The sequence below is a fragment of the Hemicordylus capensis genome, chromosome 10 (assembly GCF_027244095.1).
Source record: "Hemicordylus capensis ecotype Gifberg chromosome 10, rHemCap1.1.pri, whole genome shotgun sequence".
NCBI classification, from domain to species: Eukaryota; Metazoa; Chordata; class Lepidosauria; order Squamata; family Cordylidae; genus Hemicordylus; species Hemicordylus capensis.
The window spans coordinates 9,258,494-9,281,789 of record NC_069666.1 but is presented as its reverse complement, the minus strand read 5'-3'; the positions used below and the strand labels follow the sequence as shown (position 1 = coordinate 9,281,789).

At 49.8% G+C, this 23,296-nt stretch overlaps 1 protein-coding gene across 5 annotated transcripts; it reads left to right on the top strand.

The window, feature by feature from the left end:
- The first annotated feature begins 205 nt into the window (after positions 1-205).
- On the top strand, positions 206-23,013 carry MTHFS (methenyltetrahydrofolate synthetase). 5 transcript variants are annotated; one of them, XM_053272996.1, is made up of 3 exons: positions 206-521; positions 7,434-7,698; positions 22,249-23,013. In XM_053272996.1, the coding sequence occupies exons 1-3, from the start codon at positions 273-275 to the stop codon at positions 22,476-22,478; spliced, it is 744 nt and encodes a 247-aa protein (XP_053128971.1). In that variant the 5' UTR covers positions 206-272; the 3' UTR covers positions 22,479-23,013. The 5 variants fall into 5 exon arrangements, with proteins under 5 accessions (XP_053128971.1, XP_053128973.1, XP_053128975.1 ...); XM_053272998.1 differs by lacking the exon at positions 206-521 and adding an exon at positions 943-1,389; XM_053273000.1 differs by lacking the exon at positions 206-521 and adding an exon at positions 1,501-2,040.
- The last annotated feature ends 283 nt before the right edge of the window (positions 23,014-23,296 follow it).

Below are 23,296 nucleotides of genomic sequence, written 5' to 3'. Positions count from 1 at the left end.
GCCCTCTTGGACTGCAACGCCCGTCACCCCCAGCAAACTGACCCCGCTTCTGATTTCATTACATGATTGTCTTATGCAAACCGCTTTGAGAACCGTCACCGAACATCAATTCAGGGGCGGGGGATGACGGGAGTTGTAGTCCCACAACCCACGGAGGGCCCAGTGCACCCAGACCTGCTGCTCTGGCGCCTCTCCAAGCGGGGAGGAGGGTGGTGGCGGCGGCGGCGGCAGCAACGCCTCCCTCCTCTCTCGGAGGGGGCTTAATAAGGACTATGCCCCCGACGAGCGCCCCCAGCAGCCAGCCAGCCCGCTTCTCCCAAGCGCCTCCCCAGCTCGGCGGGCTTCCGGCGGTGCGCATGGAGAGCCCAGCGGAGGCGGCCGCCGCCAGTCCCGGAAAGAGCAGCAGCAGCATGGCAGCCACGCAGGCGGCCAAGCGCGCCCTGCGAGCGGAGCTGAAGCGGCGCCTGGGGGCGCTGAGCGAAGCGGAGAAGCTGCGCCAGTCGCGCCTGCTGGGCGGCCAGGTGGGCGAGGGAGCCGAGCGGCAGCCCGGCCGTCCTCGCGTGCGCCCTCGTGACGCGCGGGCTTTCCAGCGCTCGCCTCCTTCTTCTTCCTCCCCGAGCGGGCAGCCCCCGCCCCCGCGCGGCACCTGCTGCTGCCCAGAATCCCCCCGCCCCGCCCCGCCGTCTTCCTCTCTCCCCGTGGCGGACTCTCCCCTCCCACTCGCGAGAACAGCTGCAAAAGCCCCTGGCTGGGCGCGGCGTGGGCGAGGCGTCAGCTGCTGGTCCCCCCGCGCGCCTTCTCCAGCGCGCGCGCTGCCTGGTGTGGGTAGTTCCGCGCGTCAGCCCCGGCAGCTGCTGGGATCCCCGGGTGGGAAAACCCTCAAGCCCCCCACCCCGCCCCGTCCGCCGTACGTACGTAGCATCACGTGGGTTGACGCCGCGGAGGGGAACTGGAAGGCAAAGTCTCCCTTTTTGGATAAGCTCGTAGGGCGACTCAGAGTGGGGTCCCCACCAGGCGTTGTTGGACTACCACTCCCATCATCCTCAGCCACAATGGCTTCCGACCGCTGAGGCTGAGGCTGATGGGAGTGGTAGTCCAATAACGCCTGGGGCGACCCACCCCAGCTCGGGTAGCAGTGGATGGGGCGAGTGTGTGCCCAGTTGTCCAGTGTGTGCTGGCGCAGTGTGGGCTGGGGAAGGGAGGTCCGACTTGCACGTGCATTGCAATGCAAGCCTAGGCAGGTTTACTCAGTTGCAGGGGAGTAAAAGCGAGAGAGAGGGCATTCCCCTCCCCTCTTGGCTGTGGGCTCCCCTGCCCCGAGGCATCTGGTGGGCGATTGTGTGAAGCAGGTGCATAGGCCTTGGGTCTGATCCCGCAGGGCCCTTTCTTGTGAGTAAATCCTATTTTGTGTCAGTAAGTTTACTCATAAGTGACTCACGCCCACTCTGTGTCATTGGGTTTACTTTTGAGCAAGTGTGTTCACTTGCAGGGCAAGTTGAGGCATGTTTACTCGGGAGTAAGGCCTATCCTGTGTCATTGGGTTTGCTCCCAAGCAAGTGTGTTCCCTTGCAGGGCAAGTTGAGGTATGTTTACTTAGGAGTAAGTCCTATTCTGTGTCATTGGGTTTACTCCCATTCAAGTGTGTAACCTATAATGCCCACTGCCCAGGCTGAAGTGCCTCTGGAGTTTATTTTCCATTCTGGCCTGGAAAACGTCTGTTTCTCCCCTGCTCTTTGCAGATGCATTGATATTGGGTGTTGTGAAGAGGGGAAAGTACTCTGTGAATGCTCAGAGGACGGTGCTTTCAGAGGACGGTGGTTCTTAGTCAGTGCAGCAGAGGGTCTCGCCCGTGCTCTTGCTGGCGTCTCCTTGCGTCACTTATATTGTGAGCCCCACTGACTGAGACTGTCCCCAGCCCTTCTTATTTCATTATATTGTCTGTGTAAGCCGCTTTGAGAACCTTCACTGAACAGCAGTGTTACTGCATCATGCATGCCAGAGCTGAGCATAATCCATGCAAAAGAAGGCTTTTGAGCCCAGGTGAATCAACATTTGTAGCTGCGGTTTGTTGGAGTAGGTGCAGATAAACAATAATCCCATCCAAAACATCCTGTTAAAAACAATAATATATATGCAGGCAGACCATGTTAGTTAAAATACACAAAACTAAGGCAGAACACTGTAGCATCTTAGATTCCTGCTCTTACTCTCCCCTTTTCTGTGATAAAAGTGGATTCTGGAGAATTTGTCTAGTTCTGTTTGATTCTTGAATGCTTTTAATTCACACAAGCGTATACTTAAAAGCAAAACTTTGCTGCTTTAAATGGTATTGACTGTTCCGTTTAGGTTTGGAGTAGATCTAGGACAGGCATCCTCAAACTGCGGCCCTCCAGATGTTGCTGAACTACAACTCCCAGCATCCCTAGACACAATTTTTTGTGGCTGGGTATGCTGGAAGTTGTAGTTCAGCAACATCTGGAGGGCCGCAGTTTGGGGATGCCTGATCTAGGAGGTCCAAGGTTCCCATTTCCAACCTTTGGGTCCCCAGATGTTGGACTACAATTCCCATCAGCCCCAGCATGGCTGTGGCTGATGGGAGTTGTAGTCCAACAACATCTTAGTCCATGAGCCAGGCCCACAGATTCTTGGCCATCAGTACCAACTTGGAGGACAAATGCACATCGTGATTTTTGGCAATGTCTTTGTCTCTCCCCTCTCACTCCCTCAGAGATGGAAAAGATGTGATAGTATTACTGCACTTGCAGCTTTCTCTGTGTTACCACCCCTTCTTTATCTCTACCCCCAAAAGATTAGGGTAAAATTGCAGTCATTTATGTCCAGAAGAAAGTGTTAGGGTAACAGTAACAGAGAGGAGAGCTGGTCTTGTGGTAGCAAGCATGACCTGTCCCCTTAGCTAAGCAGGGTCTGCCCTGGTTACATATGAATGGGAGACTAGAAGTGTGAGCACTGCAAGATATTCCCCTCAGGGGACGGAGCTGCTCTGGGAAGAGCATTTAGGCTCCAAGTTCCCTCCCTGGCAGCATCTCCAAGATAGGGCTGAGAGAGATTCCCACCTACAACCTTGGAGAAGCTGCTGCCAGTCTGTGTTGACAATACTGAGCTAGATGAACCAATGGTCTGACTCTCAGTATAAGGCAGCTGCTTATGTTCCTAATGATCAAACCATTGTGCTCGCTGCAGGGAATAATATTTGGAGCACATTCCTGGCAATTTCCACTTCCGTTCCTCTGTGGGTATTGATACAACTTTATAGTCATTTTTGTGTTTTTAAAACTTCTTAAAGCTTTTAAAACACCATTGCAAATTTAGCCGCTGCTGGCCTGGGCAATAAAAGCACGAGAACACCCAGAAAGCAGGCTTGCAATGCGGTTGCCTGTTTTCCATCTCTAGGGTTGTAAAGTTTGCCGTCAAGTCGGTTCTGACTCCTGGCGACCACAGAGCCTTGTGGTTGTCTTTGGTAGAATACAGGAGGGGTTTACCATTGCCTCCTCCCGCGCAGTATGAGATGATGCCTTTCAGCATCTTCCTGTATCGCTGCTGCCCGATACAGGCGTTTCCCATAGTCTGGGAAACATGCCAGTGGGGATTTGAACCGGCAACCTCTGGCTTGCTAGTCAAGACATTTCCCCGCTGCACCATTAGGTAGCTTCTCTAGGGGTGTAAACCTGGTCAAAAATCACATTGAGTGTTTGTCTCCCCAGATGATAACGGCCAACTCCACCTAGCTCATGGACTACCTGGGAACCCAAGTTGTACTCCCAGTCAAGGGCATAAACTTCTCAACTTCCCAAGGTGGGGGCACAGGGCATATGAGAGGAGAGGTCTTGTGGTAGCAAGCATGACTTGTCCCCTTTGCTAAGCAGGGTCTATCCTGGTTTGCATTTGAATGGGAGATGACCTGTGAGCACTGTAAGATATTCCCTTTAGGGGATGGAGCCACTCTGGGCAGAGCACCTGCATGCAAAGAGCACCATTAGCTTTTCTCCTTGTTTATACTACTTACGGTCAGAGAATCATAGAGTGAAAGAGCCCACAGAGGTAGCTGTGCCTCCTAAGAACTTGCTGAGTTGCTACAAGGACAACATAGGACTGTGTTGTTCAGCTGACTGATGAACTTGAGCATGTGAGCTTGCTGATGCTACCAGGCAGCTGGGAGGGGGGGAGGTATTGCCTCCCCCAGGAAATCCAGAGCGGGGCTTGAGCCCCTCCTCTGCCCCGAAGTCTATGCCCTTGTCTCTGACAAAAACCACAGTGAGCGTTCGTCTCCCCAGATGATACGGACCACCCTAGCGGGCTTATGGACTACCCAGGAACCCGAGTCGAACTCCAAACACTTCTCATGGAGCAGGTGGCCTATGTTGCATCCAGCAGGAGATAGCCTAGCATTGCAGGGCTCTGAAATGTAGTGTGTCCAAGGTATATAGGAGTAACCGCTGTGGAAAGGAGGATTAAAATGTCGAACAGGTATCTGGGTCCTGAGATGTTCAGAAATGGAAAGGGAAGAGGGTTGCAGGAAGGAAGCCGGGCTGGGGGTGGGGAGAGAAAGACTAGTTATCTTGAATGCTTTTGTCTAAATACTCATTTTCTGGAGGTGTGTTGATTTGAAATTAGAGTGACTTCACTGCATTGACCTACCCACTGGTGTTTAATTAGCTGCCAAATGGCTTGGCTTGCTTAATGTTTGCTTTGGTGATTGAAGCCCTGCTGGTTTGCACGCTCTGATTCTGTAATAATGGCCATCCGCTGATCCAGAAAGGCGAGAGTGTTCCCTTTTTTTTGGGTGCAAATTTCTAGACAGTTTCCGGCATGATTCACAATGCGGTAAGACTGAAAGCTTCCGCTGCTCTGTTTTTTTACGATTCAAATGAGGACCCAGCATTTCCCAGAAAGGGGAGCGGGGAGCAACTGGGTACTAGGAACACAGGAAGCTGCCATATAGTGAGTTCGACCCTTGGTCCTTCTAGCTCAGTGTTGTTTACCCAGACTGGCAGCGGCTTCTCCAAGGCTGCAGGCAGGCGTCTCTCTCAGCCCTATCTGGGAGGTGCTGCTGGGGAGGGAACTTGAAACCTTCTGCATGCAAGCATTTAGGTGCTCTTTCCAGAGCATATTATATATTTACAGATATACTGCTTTCCAACAAATAAGTGATTCTCCAAGTGACTTACAGAGTAAAAGGAATGAGGAGATCCCCTCTAACAGGGATTTGCAGATGTTGTTGACTACAACTCCCAGCTGCAGTGGCTTTTGGCTGGGGATTCTGGGAGTTGTAGTCACTGCCCCTGTCCCAAAAGGATTTGCAATCCCAGCGGCTGCCACTATGGGATGTGTGCTGTGCTGGACTAAATAGGGGCACTTGCTGTCTCCCTGCTAAATATGAGAGCCACAATTTTAGAAGGTGTCTCTGCCCAGGTAGCAGGGGAAGTTTATTCTCTGCCCCAAAGGGGCTCACAGTCTAAAAAGGGAGACACCAGCGACAGCCACTGGAAGGGATGCTGTGCTGTGCTGAATGCGAATACAGCAAATATTTATAAACTGCTTCTCAACAAAAGTTCTCAAAGCTGTTTAGATAGATACAGATAAATAAAATGGCTCCCTGTCCTCAAAGGGCTCGCAGTCTAAAAGACGGAACACAAGAGACGCCAGCAACAGCCACTGGAGGGATGCTGTGCTGGGGATGGAGAGGCCCAGTTGCTCTCTCCCAGGTCCATGAAGAGAACGGCCACTTTTAAAAGGCTGGATAGAGAGAGTTGGTCTCCACTTGGAAAATATAAGAGAGCTACCACTTCAAACGTTGCAGTGGGGAAATGACTTGAATAGCAAGCCAGAGGTTGGTGGTTTGAATCCCCACTGGTATGTTTCTCAGACTATGGGATGGCAACACCTATTATCGGGCAGCAGCGATATAGGAAGATGCTGAAAGGCATCATCTCAGACTGCGCAGGAGGAGGCAATGGTAAACCCTTCCTGTATTCCACCAAAGACAACCACAGGGCTCTGTGGGCGCCAGGAGTCGACACCAACTCGACGGCACACTTTACTTTTACCACTTCAAAAGGTGCCTCTTGCCCATTTAGCAAGGGTTGTTGCTTATTATTATTGGCTGACATGGTGTGCACCCTGCAGAGCACGACTGCACAACTGTTGGACTACAGTTGCTGGACTACAATTCCCATCATCCCTGGCTACTGCGGCCTTTGGCCTTTGGGGCTGATGGGAGTTTTATCCAAACAGCCCCTGGGGACCCCTGGACTAGGCATTGAAGAACCACTTATGCTACCCTGGGTGCCTTTGAGAAAGGGCAAAATAACAAGATGGTGGGAGTCTGTTCTCACGATGATCCCTAGGGTAGGAGAAGCCTCTGAGCCTCGTTCGTTCGGGAGCTGGGTGTGCTCCCGATAGGCCATTGTGCAAATTCCACAAGAGTACGGAGGTGTTAGAGGGGAGAGGTTTTGCTCACCCCGATTATAGCTGTGCAAATGTGTGTGGGAAGAGCAAGCCTAAAGACCGTCTTGAGACTAGGGTTGACCTATTCAAGCTCTCCCAATCCGGTCACCCTAATTTGCATGTTGTTCAAATTAGTTTGCAGATGATTTACATGTTATGCAAATTAACTGCGGCACTGTCTGGTTAACTTGTATCTGCTCTGGATATCTACCAGAGCCAAATAATTTTCTACCCCCAAAATACCATGAAAATAAATGGACGCTACACAAAGTTTGATACATTGCCGAGAATCCGGACAAAATCCGGGCAGGCCAAGCAATCCGGGTGGCTTTCTTAAAATCCGGGCACTACCTGGAAATCCAGGGCAGATGGCAACCTTACTTGAGACAGGTGTGTAAGGTTCAAAAGCAAGTCAGGTTTATCGGGGTAGTTTCCCACTTGGATGGTAAAGCCTGTCTCCCTGAGCCTTCTGGGTTCATCGTGCAGAGCAAGCCGGAGAGAAAGAAGCTGCCGAGCGAATGGAGGATGCGGTGGAGCAGGGAGGAAGTGAGAGACACCTTAGAGTAGGGGTGTGCACGAACTGCGGTTCGAGCACCGGTTCGGGGAGGGGAGCGGGGAGCTGGAGCTTCAAGAAAGAGGAGAGCAGGTCCTTCCTGCTGGGCGGTGCTCAGGCCAATTCTGCACAGGCGCCATGGGCATGCCAGGGGCGGCTGGCGTGGGTTCCGCTGGGCAGGGCGGCAGGAGGCACCTTTAACTGTAAATTAGCAGGTGCTTCCCTCTCCTGCGGCACCTGAAAGCTGTTCAGAGCTCCAAAGGCCTTTAGGTTCAGGTCCCCAAATTACCTAGGTGCACTTCTGGTAGTGTGTGTGGCGTGGGGTGGTGGTGGTTTGTGGCTATAGTTTCCAAACTCTTAGTGCAAATTCTGTCTCTCCCCCCCACCCACCCCCACCCCGCCAAAACAACAACAGGTGACGAAGCATTCTAGATACCAAGCGTCCCAGCGGATTGCAGTCTTTCTGAGCATGCCGGACGAAGTCCAGACCAAGGAAATCATCAAAGACATCTTTCAGCGAGGCAAAGAGTGTTTCATTCCGCAGTACAAGCCCCAGAGCAGCCACATGAACATGGTGAAGCTTGCGTCCTATGAAGAAATTGCTTTGCTCCCCTTGACTTCCTGGAGCATCCATCAGCCCACTGAAGATGAGGCGAGGGAAGAAGCTTTATCGGAGGCAGGTGAGTGTGTGCTGCACAGAAGCTCAGTCCGATGCTCACAAGAACACCGCTATGTTGGAAGGGGTGGCTGATGTGATGCCATACATGAGCATGATGCTCTTCTTGGGACATACCTTATCCAGTATTTAAGGCCTTCAGTGGTGTGGTACTGCTTCCTTCATCTGTGTTCCCACACTGCCCCAGGTATTAACGACTGGGGTGGGCATCCCAGTCTTCTGGGAGCTACTCCCTCCCCCCTGAGCCTTAAGAGCTACCAGCACAAAATGGCGGCTTCGGGGAGGCGGAGCCAGTCACAAAATGGCGGCTTGTACAAAAATCTACACTGACAGAATAAGGGATTTCAACATCAAAATCCCATAATTCCCAGAGAATTTTGTTGCAGGATAGGTCTTGTGGTAGTGAGCATGAATTGTCCTAAGAAGGGTCCAGCCTGGATTGCATTTGAATGGGAGACTTCATGTGAGCACTGTAATAAATTCCCCTTAGGGGGTGGGGCCATAGCTCAGTGGAAGAGCATTGATTGGTTGATTAAGTGCTGTCAAGTTGGTGTCGACTCTTAGCGACCACATAGAAAGATTCTCTCCAGGACGATCTGTTTCCAACTTGGCCTTTAAGGTATCTTAGTAGTGCATTCATTGCTGTCATAATCGAGTCCATCCACCTTGCTGCTGGCCGTCCTCTTCTTCTCTTGCCTTCCACTTTTCCCAGCATTGTGGACTTCTCAAGGGAGCTGGGTCTTCGCATAAAGTGTCCGAAGTATGAGAGTTTGAGCCTGGCCATTTGTGCCTCGGGTGAAAATTCTGGCTTGATTTGTTCTAGGATCCATTGGTTTGTTTTCCTGGCTGTCCATGGTATCCACAAAAGTCTTCTCCAGCACCAAAGTTCAAAAGCGTCAATGCTCTTTCTGTCTTGCTTCTTCAGAGTCCAGCTTTCGCATCCATAGTGTGTCACGGGGAAAACCATTTTCTGAACAATTCTAGTCTTTGTAGGTAGCACACACAATCCAAATCACAAAACAAAAAATAAACAAGTGAAACGCTGTCACCGAATTAAAAACAACTAAAAGCAATTCACAGAGTGAAACAATGGAAATAATTTTGCAGGAGAAAAACAATGATACAGCCTGCAATGGTTAGCAGAAGCATGAGGGATGAGCTATTCTAACCCCAGTGCAGAAATGTCAGAAGGAATTTAATAACCCCCCCCCCCCCTTGTATGCATGAAGGTGTAATGAGTGAATACTGTTAATCTTTCTGAGGTCGACCTTCCATTGGAGCTGGGCGCGCAGCTGTCATCAGCGGCCCTGAACAGTAGTCCCGCTTTGTAAATAACATTCTGGCCGCGCTGCCGAAAGGTTTAAATAAGATATACGGCGAGTTACAGACAGATGGAGTTTGGGAGCGGCGATGTTAAATCTAACTACCTAATGGGAAAACAGAAAATGCACCAAACAAGACTGTAAAGTGATTGCTGGGCCTATTAGATTTTCTCCCCTTCAGAGAGGGTTGATTAAAACTTACAGTACAATATATATCCAAGGTGATATATTAATTTAAAAATCTTTTTCCTTTCCCTTAAAAAAAAAAAAAAAGCCGGTTGTCAAAAGACCATGGCATGAGATGAAATTGAAAATCAAGACTGGGCCCCTAATGTAATTTATTTTTTAATGAAATGACCTGAAGTTGGGAATGAACTCCTGCTCGAAGACAATGAGCCGTGTCACCTCCAGTCTGGAGAGTGGGGAGGAATGCGGGACGGGGAAAGTATTAGGATATTGGCAGAGGAGCCCAGGGCCGGGGGAGGCGGAGCGTGTTTTTGCCTTTTTGGACGCGCTGGGCACCATCAGGCAGAGGTGCACCCAGGTAGTTTTGGAGCCTGGACTGATGGAGGGCCCCCTTCCCCTGCAAATTAAGCATCATGATGCTCAGCTGGGTAACCGCACCACCCAGGAGAGAATATAGAGGATTTGGGGGCCCCTAGGGGCTGTGACTTCAGCCCCAAAGTCCAAGGGTAAAAGCACCTCTGCCTTCAGGGCAGGGGTTCACCCCTAAGTGGGGCTGCCTCTGCAAAGCATTTGGAAATTTCCATTGATGCAAAAAGCTGCAGCGGTGGTTTTGTCCAGAGTCTGTGTTTCAGAGCATGTGATTCCGACACTGTTCAGTCTTCATTGACTCCTGTGGTGCACCCAAGCGTAGTCCAAAGTGATGGTGATGCTCATCCAAGGAGTGTAGGAAACTGCTGTTTACTGAGTCAGCCCATTGGTCCACTGAGCTCAGTATTGTCTACACTGACTGGCAGCGGCTCACCAAGGCTCCATCAGGATTCTCTCCCAGCCCTACTTGGAGATGCTGCCAGGGAGTGAACTTGAGTCCTTCTGCATGGAAGCCTGCAGGTGCTCTTCCCAGAGTGGCTCCATCCCCTAAGGGGAATATCTTACAGTGCTCACATATAGTCTGCCATCCAAATGCAAACTGAAGCAGACCCTGCTTAGCAACGGGGGGCAATTCATGCTCACTAGAGGCACCTTTTCAAGTGGTGCCTCTCTTCCATTGAGCAGGGGGTTAACAATTCAATCCAGCATTTTCCCTCCAGTGGCTGTTGCGGGTGTCTCTCTTTAGTTTGGGCCCTCTTAACACTGGGGTCACTTTCTCATTTCCTTTTCTCACCCCTTTTGAGAACATTTTGTTGCAAAATAGTATACTGATATTGTAAATAATCTTCAAGGTTTGGGAGGAGGATATTTGGGACAAGGGAAGTTGCCTCCTTCCGCGTGACCCTGCCCACGTACTCAAACCATCAGTGGAATATCTGCTTAGCAGCTCCTTACTGTCAGAGGTGTGGCTGGAGAGACCTGTGACTGGGCCTTTTTGGTTGTGGCACCTACACCCTGGGAAACGGGGGAGGGAACTTGGAAGCTTCTGCATGCAAGCATGCAGATGCTCTTCCCCGGGGCGGCCCCATCCCCTAAGGGGAATACCTTACAGTGTTCACATTCAAATGCACACCAGGGAAATTTTCCACCCCGCAGCTCTGCTTAATGATCTCATGTGAAGTAAGGTTACGAGAGGGCACGGTAGTCAAACATAGCTTGTGGAATATAGATGTTTTTGGTGTGCAAGCCCTCCTTTGACCAGCAGGTGGCAGTATTCTATAGATTTCACCAGGAGATGGAGAGATGCTTTTCCCCATGTTCTTGAGTGTGTAATTAAAACCTTGCTCAGTCATTGCAGTCACATGCAGAAGAGGACAGATATTCCCAGGGAGGTCTCAAAGCAGCTGCGGTAGGCACAGATTCCGGGCACGGGCATCTTTATCAGGCCTGTGAATGTAAGGAAAAAGCAGTGTGTGTGTGTGTGTGTGTGTGTGTGTGTGTGTGTGTGTGTGTGTGTGTGTGTGTGTGGTGGTCCTTAATAGAGTAGCTTATGTTTAGTGCACAAAGAGAGAGAGAGAAATATGTTTTGCCGGCTCTCATAACACTAGAGCTCGGAGAAATTGGAAATATGGGAGGAGAGCTGGCCTTCTGGCAGCAAGCATGAATTGTCCCCCTTTGCTAAGCAGGGTCTGCTCTGGTTTGCAATTGAATGGGAGACTACATGTGAACACTGTGTGATATTTAGGGGATGGGGCCACTCTGGGAAGAGCACCTGCCTGCTTGCATGCAGAAGGTTCCAAGTCCCCTCCCTGGCAGCATCTCCAAGATGGGACTGAAGACCATCCATGGCCCAACTGAGTCTGCACAATTGTTGTGTTGGTGCAAGAGCGTTCTTGTGCAAGCACATGGAATGTTGCACAGTATGTCAGCCTCTGATTCAAGGGTTTCTCAACCTTCGGTCCCCAGGTGTCATTGGACTATAACTCCCATCATCCCCTGCCACAGTGGCCAATAATCGACAGTGATGGGATTTGTAGTCCAACATCTGCATGAGTGGCGAAACTGTGCATATGTAGTCTCCCATACAGATGCAAACACAGGGCATAATTAATCACATAATTTCCCACACAGCCCATAATTAAGCTATGGAATTCTCTGCCAGGGGATGTGGTGATGGGCACCAGCTCGGATGGCTTTAAAAAGGAGCTTGGACAAATTCACGGAGGACAGGTCTGTCAGTGCTACTAGTCGGAGGGCTCTAGGCCATCTCCAACCTCAGAGGCAAGATGCCTCGAAATAGCAGTTGCAGGGGAGCTTCAGTAGAAGAGAGGGCATGCCCTCAGCTCTTTCCTGTGGGCTCCTCAAAGGCATCTGGTGGGCCACTGTGCGAAACAGGATGCTGGACTAGATGGGCCTTCTTGGGCCTGATCCAGCAGGGCTGTCCTTGTGTTTCTAAACCGAGGCGACCCCTGCTTAGCAAAGGAGACAATTCATGCTCGCTACCATAAGACTGCTTCTCCTCCCGAAATCCTCCCTCTCTGTGGAGCAGAGGGCAGTCCTGCTCTTAGATCCAAAGAATTGCTGTCGAGGCCTCTCCTATCCAAATTAGGCACATCATTTTTATCCCACAGACATGATTTTAGAACCCTCTGCCGTGCCATCTGCTGCCGCCTCTCTCCCTAACGACGGAGTTTGGCTTCAGCAAAGTTGCTGTGTCATGGGCTTTCCGATCACCCACCCCATTGGACACCCCTTTTGTCTGCAAGATCCGATCCAAATTTTATTACGGTCACAGACCAGCCTTTGTCTGCAATATTTTCCCACCCTCATGTTTTCATCCTTGCACCTTATTGCTGATGAAGCTTTGGGTGTTGAGGGCGGGGAATAGACTTCTTAGACGATGAAATTGGACAGGTGTGCTCCACTTCTAATTCATCCAAATGGAGCAGATGCTGCCAAGGAGCTCTTGTTAGCATCTGCCTCTGTGTTGGCTTGGTTAGCCGAAGAGTTATTGCCACTCGTTTTCTCTTAAACCTGAGTGACTTATGGCCACCTTGGGGGAGTCACGGTTTTGTTTTGTTCGGGAAGGCAAATGTTCTGTGCCGACCCAGCTCACTGTCTCCGAGGAGGAGGGGAATATTCCTGCGTCCCCTGGAGCCTGTTTGTAGAGTTTGCTGATGGTCCTATTTTTCTGCAAAAATAGCCTGCCATAGCACTTGAACAAGAGAGAGCCAGTGTGGGGTAGTGGTTAGATTAGGACTGGGGAGCCCCGAGTTCAAATCCCCATTCAGCCATGAAACCCACTGGCTGACTCTGGGCCACTCACTTCTCTCTCAGCCGAACCTACCTCACAGGGTTGTTGTGAGGATAATCATAACCATGCACACCACTCTGGGCTCCTGGGAGGAAGAGCGGGATATAAATGTAGTAAGCAAATAAATATCCTATCCGTGTGTGTTGCCGTGTGTGAGCTGATCTCTTGATGGGGTTGTGCTTGCCTTGAGAGAGACGGTTTGTGATCTGGGGGGTCCTCCTGGAATTGCGGCTCCTGCTTGAACAGCAGGTGAGGGCCGTGGACAGGGGTGACTTTGCCCAACTTCGGCTGGTTCTCCAGTTGTGGCCTTTCCTTGACCGTCTGGCCCTGGCAACAGTCACTCATGCCTTTCGTTACCTCTCGTTTGGATTTCTGTACTGTGCTCTACCTAGTGTTGCCTTTGAAAACGATTCGGAAGATTCGACTCGTCCGGAATGCAGCGGCCCACCTCCTCGTGGGTGGCCGTAGATTTGATAGTGTCACACCCTTTCACGGTTACTGCACTGGTTGCCTGTTTGCTTCCGGGTCCAATTCAAAGGGCTGGTTCCCACCTGCAAATGCCTTATGGGACTTAGCACCTGTATATCTCCGGGATCGCCTCTCTTGGCCGCTTGTATCCCGGCCTGGGAGGTCTTCTCAGCTGGCCCTCCTTAGAGTCCCGGGCCCTGGTGTAGTGCGTGGTACCTGGGCCTGTAGGAGGGCCTTCTCTGTGGTCGCCCCTCTTCTTTGGAACACCCCCCCTGCCCCGATTCATTCAGCCCCCTCTTTAGTGGCTTTCGAGGCCCTTCTCAAGACCTACTTTTTTTGCCAGGCTTTTGTCCTTTGAGTTTTTAAAAAATTATATGGCTATTGTTGTTGTTCACCGCCTAGAGTCTTTGGAGGAGGCAGGATACAAGAAATTTCAAACAACCAAACAAATTTTGTTGCCATTGGGGACTAGATTCCCCAGTGCTATTCCCAGCTTTGTAGCCAGAACTGTTGTGGTGAGGGACCCAGGAATCCTTGCAGATGGTTAGAGCGCAAGGATAGCCTAAAGTTATTTAATTATATTGGGTAGCACCCTGAACATTCATGGAAAGGGCTGAATATTCTTGGCACCACCAACACCCCTGCCCTGTGGCTACTGCCTTGGATATTCTAGGCTCCCTTATTGAATGTTCTAGTTTTCTTTTTTCTCTCCAAGTATGTATGAACATAGGAAACTGCTGTTTACTGAGTCAGGCCATTGGTCCATCCAGCTCAGTATTGTCCACACTGACTGGCAGCAACTCTCCAAAGTTTCAGGCAGGAGTCTTTCCCAGCCCTGCTCGGAGATGGCTGGGATTGCACCTGGGACCTTCTGCATGCAAAGCAGACGCTCTGCCACAGAGCTAAAGGGCTGTTCCAAAAGCCTTTGTGAAAAAGTTGAAGGAGGAGCAACATTAAAATGAAGCATAAAAGCAGCAAATGAAGCATTTCTGACTAGCTGTATCTCATCTCTCTGTCCCAGGCAAAGGGGATTTCTTTGCCCGTCCCTCCGTGTATAGCGTCACCTTAAGTGGCGCAGTGGGGAAATGCTTGACTAACAAGCAGAAGGTCGCCGGTTCGAATCCCCGCTGGTACTGTATTGGGCAGCAGCGATGTAGGAAGATGCTGAAAGGCATCATCTCATACTGTGCGGGAGGAGGCAATGGTCAACCCCTCCTGGTGCCCCACAGAGCCCTGTGTTTTTCTTTGGTAGAATACAGGAATCAATACCGACTTGACGGCACACTTTACCTTACCGCATGTAGCAGAAAACCAACAAAGAGCGAATGTACTAGGCAAACGCCTAGTACTTGAAGTAGCGTTTTAAACTTGCTTGTAAGTCATTATCCTGGATGGGGTAAGGTCTTGGGGTGGGAGACACCTGGCTGTATCAGTGTATTATTATTTCATCCCAACTAGGCCATCGCTGTGGCAGAACTGGAGAGGAAATGACTATTTGTATTGGATGTTTGACAATTTGCAGTATCTATGCACGATGCAAATTTGGGTTGAAAAGGTGTGCTTCTCATTTGCAGACTCTGAGGATTTATTTTCTAAGGGGATTGTTATTCTTCTCCTCCTCCTCCTCCTTCTTTTTAATCCCCAAATGCTTTTTCAATATTTATCCAGAAAGTTGTTTGTTTAAGGCTATGTTCACGCATTAATAGGGACATTCTGCAAGGAATAGTTTGCCATGTTAACTGTGTGCTTGCTTCTTATCACCTGCTGTTGTATCTCAAGCACAGATTTTTTTTTTACTATAACGCATACGACAACAAATATTTATAGATATCATTTTCCAACAAAAGTTCCCAAAACAGAGCCCTGCTGACTGAACAAAGAGACTCTTTTAAAGTGGTGATTCCTCTTATATTTAGCAGGGGGAGAGCAACTGGCCCTATCCAGCCCCAGCACAACATCCCTCCAGTGGCTATTGCCGGTACTGTATCTGCCTTTATGTTTCTTTGTAGATGGTGAGCCCTTTAGGGACAGGGGACCATCTTATTTATGTATTTTTCTATGCGAACCACTTTGTGAACTCTGATTGAAAAGCAGTATAAACATTCCCAAAGTGGTTTACATAGATAGAAATAAATAAATAAAATGGCTCCCTGTCCCCGAAAGGGCTCACAATCTGAAAAAAGAAACACAAGATAAGACACCAACAACAGCCACTGGAGGGATGCTGTGCTGGGGTTGGATAGGGCCAGTTGCTCTCCCCCTGGTAAATAAAGAGAATTGCCACTTTTAAGGTGCCTCTTTGCTCAGTTATCAGGGGACAACGTCCTACCCTATCCCTACTGGTCCCAAGCTGTTTGAGGCTTTAAGGCTGAAAACCAGCTCAGAACCAAAAACCACGGCTGAAGAGGCAGAGAGCTGAAGAGGGGCGGAGAGCCGGTCTTGCAGTAGCAAGCATGTATTGTCCGTTTGCTAAGCAGGGTTTGTCTTGGTTTGTGTTTGGATGGGTGCCTACCAGTGAGCTCTGTCTGCTGTAAGATATTCCCCTTAGGGGATGGGGCGGTCGCTCTGTGCTAGAGCATCTGCTTGGCAGGCGGAAAGTCCCGGTTTCAATCCCTCACATCTCCAGCAATGGCCTGGAATCTTAGAGAGCCGCTGCCAGTCAATGTAGACAATACTGAGCTGGATGGACCAAGGGTCTGACTCGGTAAGAGGCAGCTTCCTTTGAACCGGTGTGCCCTTTGCATCCGCAGCATGCTTGAGCAAAGGTTCTTCTCCTTCTGCCCATCAGCCGGGCACAGATAACTTCCGCAAGGTGTTACCGAAAAGCAGGAGAAAGCTAGAGGCACAGCTGTCCACTTAAGCATGGCATCTGTCTGACCCTAAATGTAATTACTTCTGAGATCGTCAGCCCTTCCGCATATTGGAGCGTTTAGTCCGCGTTGCGCCTGGGAATTGCAGCTCTGGTTGGCACGCCCGCCTGACAAAGAATTCATTTGTGTCCCTTCCTTTTTTTCTTTCCTCCCCTTTTTAATCTGATAAACACAAATGCCTTGGCACAGAGCTGTGGGTGAGGCCTGGCAGTAATTACACATACAGTACCCATCCAGCCGCATGGATACCAATACAGAAATAAATTGCCTCTCCCAGCCAGAACTCTGAAAATAATTAAGTGAGAGGAAACAATGTACTACTCCAGGCTGGGGACATTAAACAAAAGGTGGGAACGGGGAGAGCTTTTGCCTCCAGTCATTCCTGTCTGTTGTTAAACAGTTGCTCTGAGATCATCAGAAATGACACGGGGTTTGCAAAATTCATATCAAAGGGCCATCTATCAGCGGTAAAAGCATGGCAGTGAGGACAGAAGTCTGTTCTCATGATCAAAAGCTGGGTGAGGACCATTTAGCCAGGCTCCAAGCCGCGTGTACGTTCCGAAGAACTGCCCGTCTGTCGGCAAAATTCAGCATGGAAAGACGGGAGAGCAGTTTGGCTCGTTCACACAACTGCTTGAATCTAGGTTCACTGTGTGTTATCTACATGGAAGTGATTGTGCGAACCCAGGCCAAGGTGGTTTTTGGCTCGGAAAGATCCCCGCCTTGTCCTGGGTCCACACAAGGGCACTGATGTTGGTAATCCCCGTTCAACCGCAATTCAAGTGATTGTGTGAATGAGCCTATAGTGTCCCAGCCACGATCTGGGTAGGATGGCCCAGGGCGTGCTTTCCCTGCCCCCTTAATACAACGCTGAGTAAATGATGTTGGTCGGCCAGGACTGCTGCCCTACCTGGATTGCAGCTGGCACACAACAGGGCAGGTCACACGATTGACATCCAGCGTAGGAGAAGCCTCCTAGCCTAATTCGGGGGCCAAGCGTGCCCCTGATTGGCGATCACGTATTGGTTAAGAACAAAGTTGGAGGCAGGGAGCATGATGGTGAGCTTAGCCTCCGCTGGGTAGGACAAATGCACCGACTCGATGACACACTTTGCCTTTACTTTACCCAGCTGGGGCTTAGCTCATGATCAAGCTCCCCACTTCCGACCTTATTTATTCATGTGCTTATTATTTATCTTATCTACATACTAACCGCCACCTAAGGGCGCAGCGGGGAAGTAACTTGCCTAGCGAGCCAGAGGTTGCCGGTTCAATTCCCCGCTGGTATGTTTCCCAGACTATGGGAAAAACCTGTATCGGGCAGCAGCGATAAAGGAAGGTGCCGAAAGACATCATCTCAGACTGCGCGGGAGGAGGCAATGGTCAACCCTTCCTGTATTCTACCAAAGATAACCACAGGGCTCTGTGGGCGCCAGGAGTCGACACCAACTCGACGGCACAACTTTGCCTTTACCTTAATCTATATGCTGCCTGGCTCCGAAGGTTCTAGGCAGTTCACGACCATAAATACAATAAAAACACAATCAATAAAACCAACCCTTAAAACGACGAGTTAAAACGACTTAAAACATTCAACGATTACGAAAAGCCAGGCTAGAAAAGGGCTTTTTAAAAGGCTGATAAAGATGTTAAGCCACAGATATCTGTAGGGAGCGCGTTCCACAGCCCAGGAGAGTCTACAGAGAGGGCCTGCTCCCAAGTCACGGCCAGACGAGCTGGCGCCATCAGGAGACGGACCTCTCCGGATTACCTTATCGTCCAGTGCGGATTGTGCAGAAGAAGGCACTCTCCCAGGCAGCTGTTTTGGGCTTTAATAATAATTGCAAGCACTTCGTATTTTGCCCGGAAACCTATTGGCAGCCAATGCAGTTGTTTTAAGATGGGCATAATGTGGTCTCTCCGAGAAACCCCAGAGACCAACCTAGCTGCTGCATTTTGGACCCACTGAAGCTTCCGAACCACATACCAAGGCAGCCCCACGTAGACCTTGTTCTTAAGCGACACACGTTGTCAAAATCAATCCGTCGATTCAATCGATTGCCAAAATGACCGATTGTGCGTTCGTTTTGTTTTTCATGATTGCGACATCATGACATCATGTTCACGTGGTCTTTTAATTTTTCTTCAAGATACCAATCATTCGGCAGAACCGATCGGCAATGTTTTTAACTGACACAGCTCCTAGATCAGGGCAGGAGGGGACTTCTGCCCTAATGTCGATCATGTGAACTGCCCAAATCGCTTCCCCGTCCTCCTACCTTGATTTTTGTCGATGCATGACTATTTCTCGGTAGCCTGAACGGTTCTGGGATCCTGGTTCCTCTTGTGGTAGCAAGCATGACTTGTCCCCTATGCTAAGCAGGGTCTACCCTGGTTTGCATTGAATGGAAGGCTACATGTGTGAGCACTGTAAGATATTCCCCTTAGGGGATGGGGCCACTCTTGGAGCATCTTGTATTCTGTTCGCATGCAGAAGGTTCCAGATTCCCTCTTTGGGATCTCCGAGATTGGGCTGAGAGAGAGACTCCTGCCTGCAACCTTGGAGAAGCTGCTGTCTGTGAAGACAGTACTGAGCTAGGCAGACAAATGGTCTGACTCGGTATAAGGCAGCTTCCTATGTTCCGTATTCCAGTGTATGTCTGGGTCACGGGAAGAATTAAGGAATTGGTTCCACTCACTTGAAGCCACTATTACAAATATTTATACACCACTTTTCAACAAAAGCTCTCCAAGTGGTATACACAGAAAAAAATCTAATAAATACAGAGGTTGGTTTTGTGTCTGAAAAGGGCACACAGTCCAAAAGGAAATCTAAGGTAGACACCAGCAGCAGCCACTGTAGGGATGTTGTGCTGGGGCTGGATAGGGCCAGTTGCTCTCCCACTGCTAAATATCAGAGAATCACCACTTGGAAAGGTGCCTCTTTGCCCAGTTAGCAGGAGTGTAGGCTTGCTCTAAAATTCTAACTTGCCTTATTCACACACTTTCCCAAGCATATGGTTGTAGCCATGAGGGCTAGGAACTTGACTTGGGGAAAATGAAAGCAGAGGTTTCCCATACGCTGGATTGTGGCATACATACAGCTCCATTTCTTATGCTTCCGATTCCTTTGTTTTTATACTTTGCTCCCCTGGCAGTGAATATAATGCTTTTGCTCCATCCCTCCCCCGTGGAAGAAAGTTCCCGAAGTTTTCTCTCCTCTGCAAAAACTAGCAAGCAAGATGATGAGGCTCGTTCTGGTGGGCTGCACAGGCACTGGAGGCTCATTTGTTCCGAAGATCCCCTTGGCGATTCCTTCTCCGTACAAAAATAGCAAAGCGGCACATTGGTTGCCCTTAAACTTGGCAGCCGTTCAGGATGGCAGCCGTTCCCTTGTTTTGCCTGGCAGAGGCATGCATCAAATTCTGGAAGCGAGATGGCCCAGCAAAACCGCCGCTCTCCAAGAGTGGCGTGTAGCATAAACACACCATTCAGGTTTTCAGTTCACCTTGGCGTTTTGATCTCCAGCCCGCACCCCCCCCCCCGGCCCAGCTATTGTTTTCTCCTTTGCAGAGAAACTTGCCCGAAATGCTCTTTGTTAGAACAGAAGCAAGAATATTTGGGACAGACACACACACTCCAGTTCTGCTGCAGTGGTGTACAGTCAGGAGAGAGAGAAATTCTTTTCCCTTTCACACAACACTAGAACCAGGGGTCACTCCATGAAATTGATTGCCAAGAGGTCTAGGACCAACAAACGGAAGTACTTTTTCACACAACGTGTGATCCACTTGTGGAACTCTCTGCCACAGGATGTGGTGACAGCCAACAACCTGGATGGCTTTAAGAGGGGTTTGGATGACTTCATGGAGGAGAGGTATACCAATGGCTACTAGTCGGAGGGCTGTGGGCCACCTCCAGCCTCAAAGGCAGGATGCCTCTGAGTACCAGTTGCAGGGGAGTAACAGCAGGAGAGAGGGCATGCCCTCAACTCCTACCTGTGGGCTTCCAGCGGCATCTGGTGGGCCACTGTGCGAAACAGGATGCTGGACTAGATGGGCCTTCTTGGGCCTGATCCAGCAGGGCTGTTCTTATGTTCGTATGGCATAGTGGTTAGGAACATAGGAAGCTGCCTTATTCTGAGCCTTGGTCCATCTGGCTCAGCATTGCCTACACTGACTGGCAGCAGCTCTCCAAGGGGTCAGGCAGGCGCCTCTGCCAGCTTTACCTGCATGCAGGTATGCAGATGCTCTTCCACTGAGCTATAGCCCCATTCCATATGCTAGCTGTGCTGTAGTGTGTACAGTCAGTGAGACAAAGTGGTTAGGAACATAGGAAGCTGCTTTATACTGAGTCAGACCCTTGGTCCATCTGGCTCAGCATTGCCTACACTGACTGGCAGCGGCTCTCCAAGGGGTCAGGCAGGAGTCTCTGCCAGCCGTACCTGGAGATGCTGCCAGGGGGTGGACCTGGGGCCTTCTGCATGCAGATGCGCTTGCACTGACCTGTGGCCGCAACACTTAAGGGGAATCTCTTACAGTGCTCACAGGTAGTCTCTCATCAAAATGCAAACCAGGGCAGACCCTGTTTAGCAAAGGGGGCAATGGATGCTCGCTGCCACAAGATCCGCTCACTTGCTGAGTCATGGCTGAACCCACCTTGCAGGATTGCGAAGAGGGCAACGTGGAGGAGTGAGGCACATATCCTGCCCTGGGAAGTTGGGGTAAACATGCTATTAATCTTGCATTTTAAGATGAATGTTGATACGCTGGAATGGGTGCGGATGTGGGGTCAGGAAACCAAACCCTACAAAGAGTGGTTGAAGGAGTGAGGAGAGCTGGACTTGTGGTAGCGAGCATGATTTGTCCCCTTTCCTAAGCAGGGTCCAACATGGTTTGCATTTGAATGGGAGAGTATATATGAGCGCTGGAAGATATTCCCCTCAGGGGATGGAGCCTGCCTGCTTGCATGCAGAAGGTCCTGAGTTCCCTCCCTGGCGGCATCTCCAAGATTGGGCTGAGAGAGACACCGGCAGGAACGGCATAGCAGGCAAAGTATCTCCTGCCTGCTGAGGATAATATTGGTAAGCACATGCTGGGACCCAGAAGCCTCCTAGCCAGGGGCCCGATCTGTAAAGCATCCCATTCTGCTTTGATGAGTGGCCCCACTGGACCAGCCTGCAGTTGAAATGCTGCCGTGGTTATGAAATCAGCAGCTGTTTCCTGTCTTCCATAAAAGAAAACTAAGGATACAAAAATCTTGATTATTTAAAGCAGAAACCTGGTTTTTCATCTTATTGATTGCACAATAGATCAATGGCAAAAATAATTATACCTCTGAAAAGCTGGAAGGTGGAATAATAAAACAAAACCTCAAACCGCCTGCTGTCGAGCAATCCTAGTTTGTAATTTGCGAAAAGGAAAAAGGAGTCAGGGAAGTGAGCCTACCTGGAGAAATTAAAACCAAACTGTGAGAGCAGAAACAATCCTAGAAGGGCCTTTGCCACCAGATAACAAAACGAAGGAAGGAAAGAAAGAATTAAGCAGAAGGGTTGGGGATGTACAAAACATTCTGAAGAGAAGTTTTGGAAGCTTGGATGAGAGCCGGTGTGGTATAGTGGTTAGAGTGTTGGGCTGGAGAGACTCGAGTTCAAATCCTCACTCAGCCATGAAACTCACAGGGTGACTCTGGGACAGTCATGTATCTCTCAGCCTGACCTCACTGGGTTGTTGTGATTTTAAGCAAAACCATGTTTTCCCCCAAGAGGGGAAAGTGATCCTGTGGGAGGTGGGTGCAGGCTCTAATGGTGTTTCCTCCTACCTTGGTAATATGCTGGGTAAAAGTACTGGGTAGGACGATGCCATCCGAGCCTGTCCCCGCCTCCTGCAGTACCACTTCCCCGCCTCCAATTTAACTCACACATGACTGGAAATCAGGAGCGAGCACAGCTCCCAAGGCATTGATAGTCATCAGAACAGCCCTAATATTATGTCGCCTGAAATTTATACACTTTCTCTCTTTGACAGGAGGGCTTGACCTCATCCTGATGCCAGGTCTGGGTTTTGACAGAACTGGCAACCGACTGGGAAGAGGAAAAGGGTACTACGACACATATCTTGAACGATGTACCCAGCACCCCAAAGGAAAACCATACACAATTGCGCTAGCGTTTAAAGAACAAGTATGCGATGTGGTCCCCGTGACTGAAAAGGATATGAAAGTCGACGAAGTCCTCTTTGAAGGCAACGGACAGTGACTTGGATACCTAGGATAACTCTTTGAACACCAGCCAGTGACTTTCATGAATCCCTAGAACGTGTTCACACATGTACATACGGCACTGAGTCACTGTGATATCAAGGGGTATGTTGCATGTGAGAATGTCACCTGGCAGAAGCTGAGAGGGGGAAAAGTAGGGCTGTGCACAAAATTCACACGAACCCATTCGAATTTGAATCGATTTGATTTGGAACCACTGAATAGAGCAGAGATTTGCATGAATTGATTCGGATTTGACTTTGGGTTAATTTGAATTAATTCGAACAAATCTCCATTCTGTTCAATGGTTCCAAATCGAATTGATTCAAATTTGATTTGAATTTGAGTCGATTTGTGCTAATTTCGTGCACATCCGTAGAAAAAAGACAGCAAGGGCCTTCTCTGGACCTGCTGCTGTTGGGCTTTTCCTGATCCAGAATTGCCCCACACAGGGGTCTGATCTTGCTTATTGTCTTTTTCTCCCCTCCTCCCTTTTCCATAATCACAATTAAATTTTAAGCCATTGTTGCAAATGGTGAATTGCCTTGCGTGCACTGGCAGAAGGGCGATATATAAAATGTCACAAACAAGGCTGTGTTCACATAATCCTGGTGAAAGAGTTGACCAGGCTCACTGAGCCTTGAGGAGGTGCTTTTGAGAGCCTAAAATTTCAGGGCAATCCTAGTCAAACCACTCTGGTTAACCAGGATTGGATGCTGGGTTATTTAACCTGGTTAAATGCTGAGCGGTCTGGCCAGGATTTTCATGCTAAAAGTGGTGAAATCTGCAAAAGAGTTGAATTCCTCCTGTGCTTCT

What these genes read in the sequence shown, in the direction of transcription:
- MTHFS (XM_053272996.1), top strand. Translation starts at nt 273, where the DNA reads ATGCCCCCGACGAGCGCCCCCAGCAGCCAGCCAGCCCGCTTCTCCCAA. An exon ending in CGCGCCTGCTGGGCGGCCAG is followed by an intron (nt 522 to 7,433) that starts GTGGGCGAGGGA and finishes AAACAACAACAG; the next exon opens with GTGACGAAGCATTCTAGATA. An exon ending in AGAAGCTTTATCGGAGGCAG is followed by an intron (nt 7,699 to 22,248) that starts GTGAGTGTGTGC and finishes TCTCTTTGACAG; the next exon opens with GAGGGCTTGACCTCATCCTG.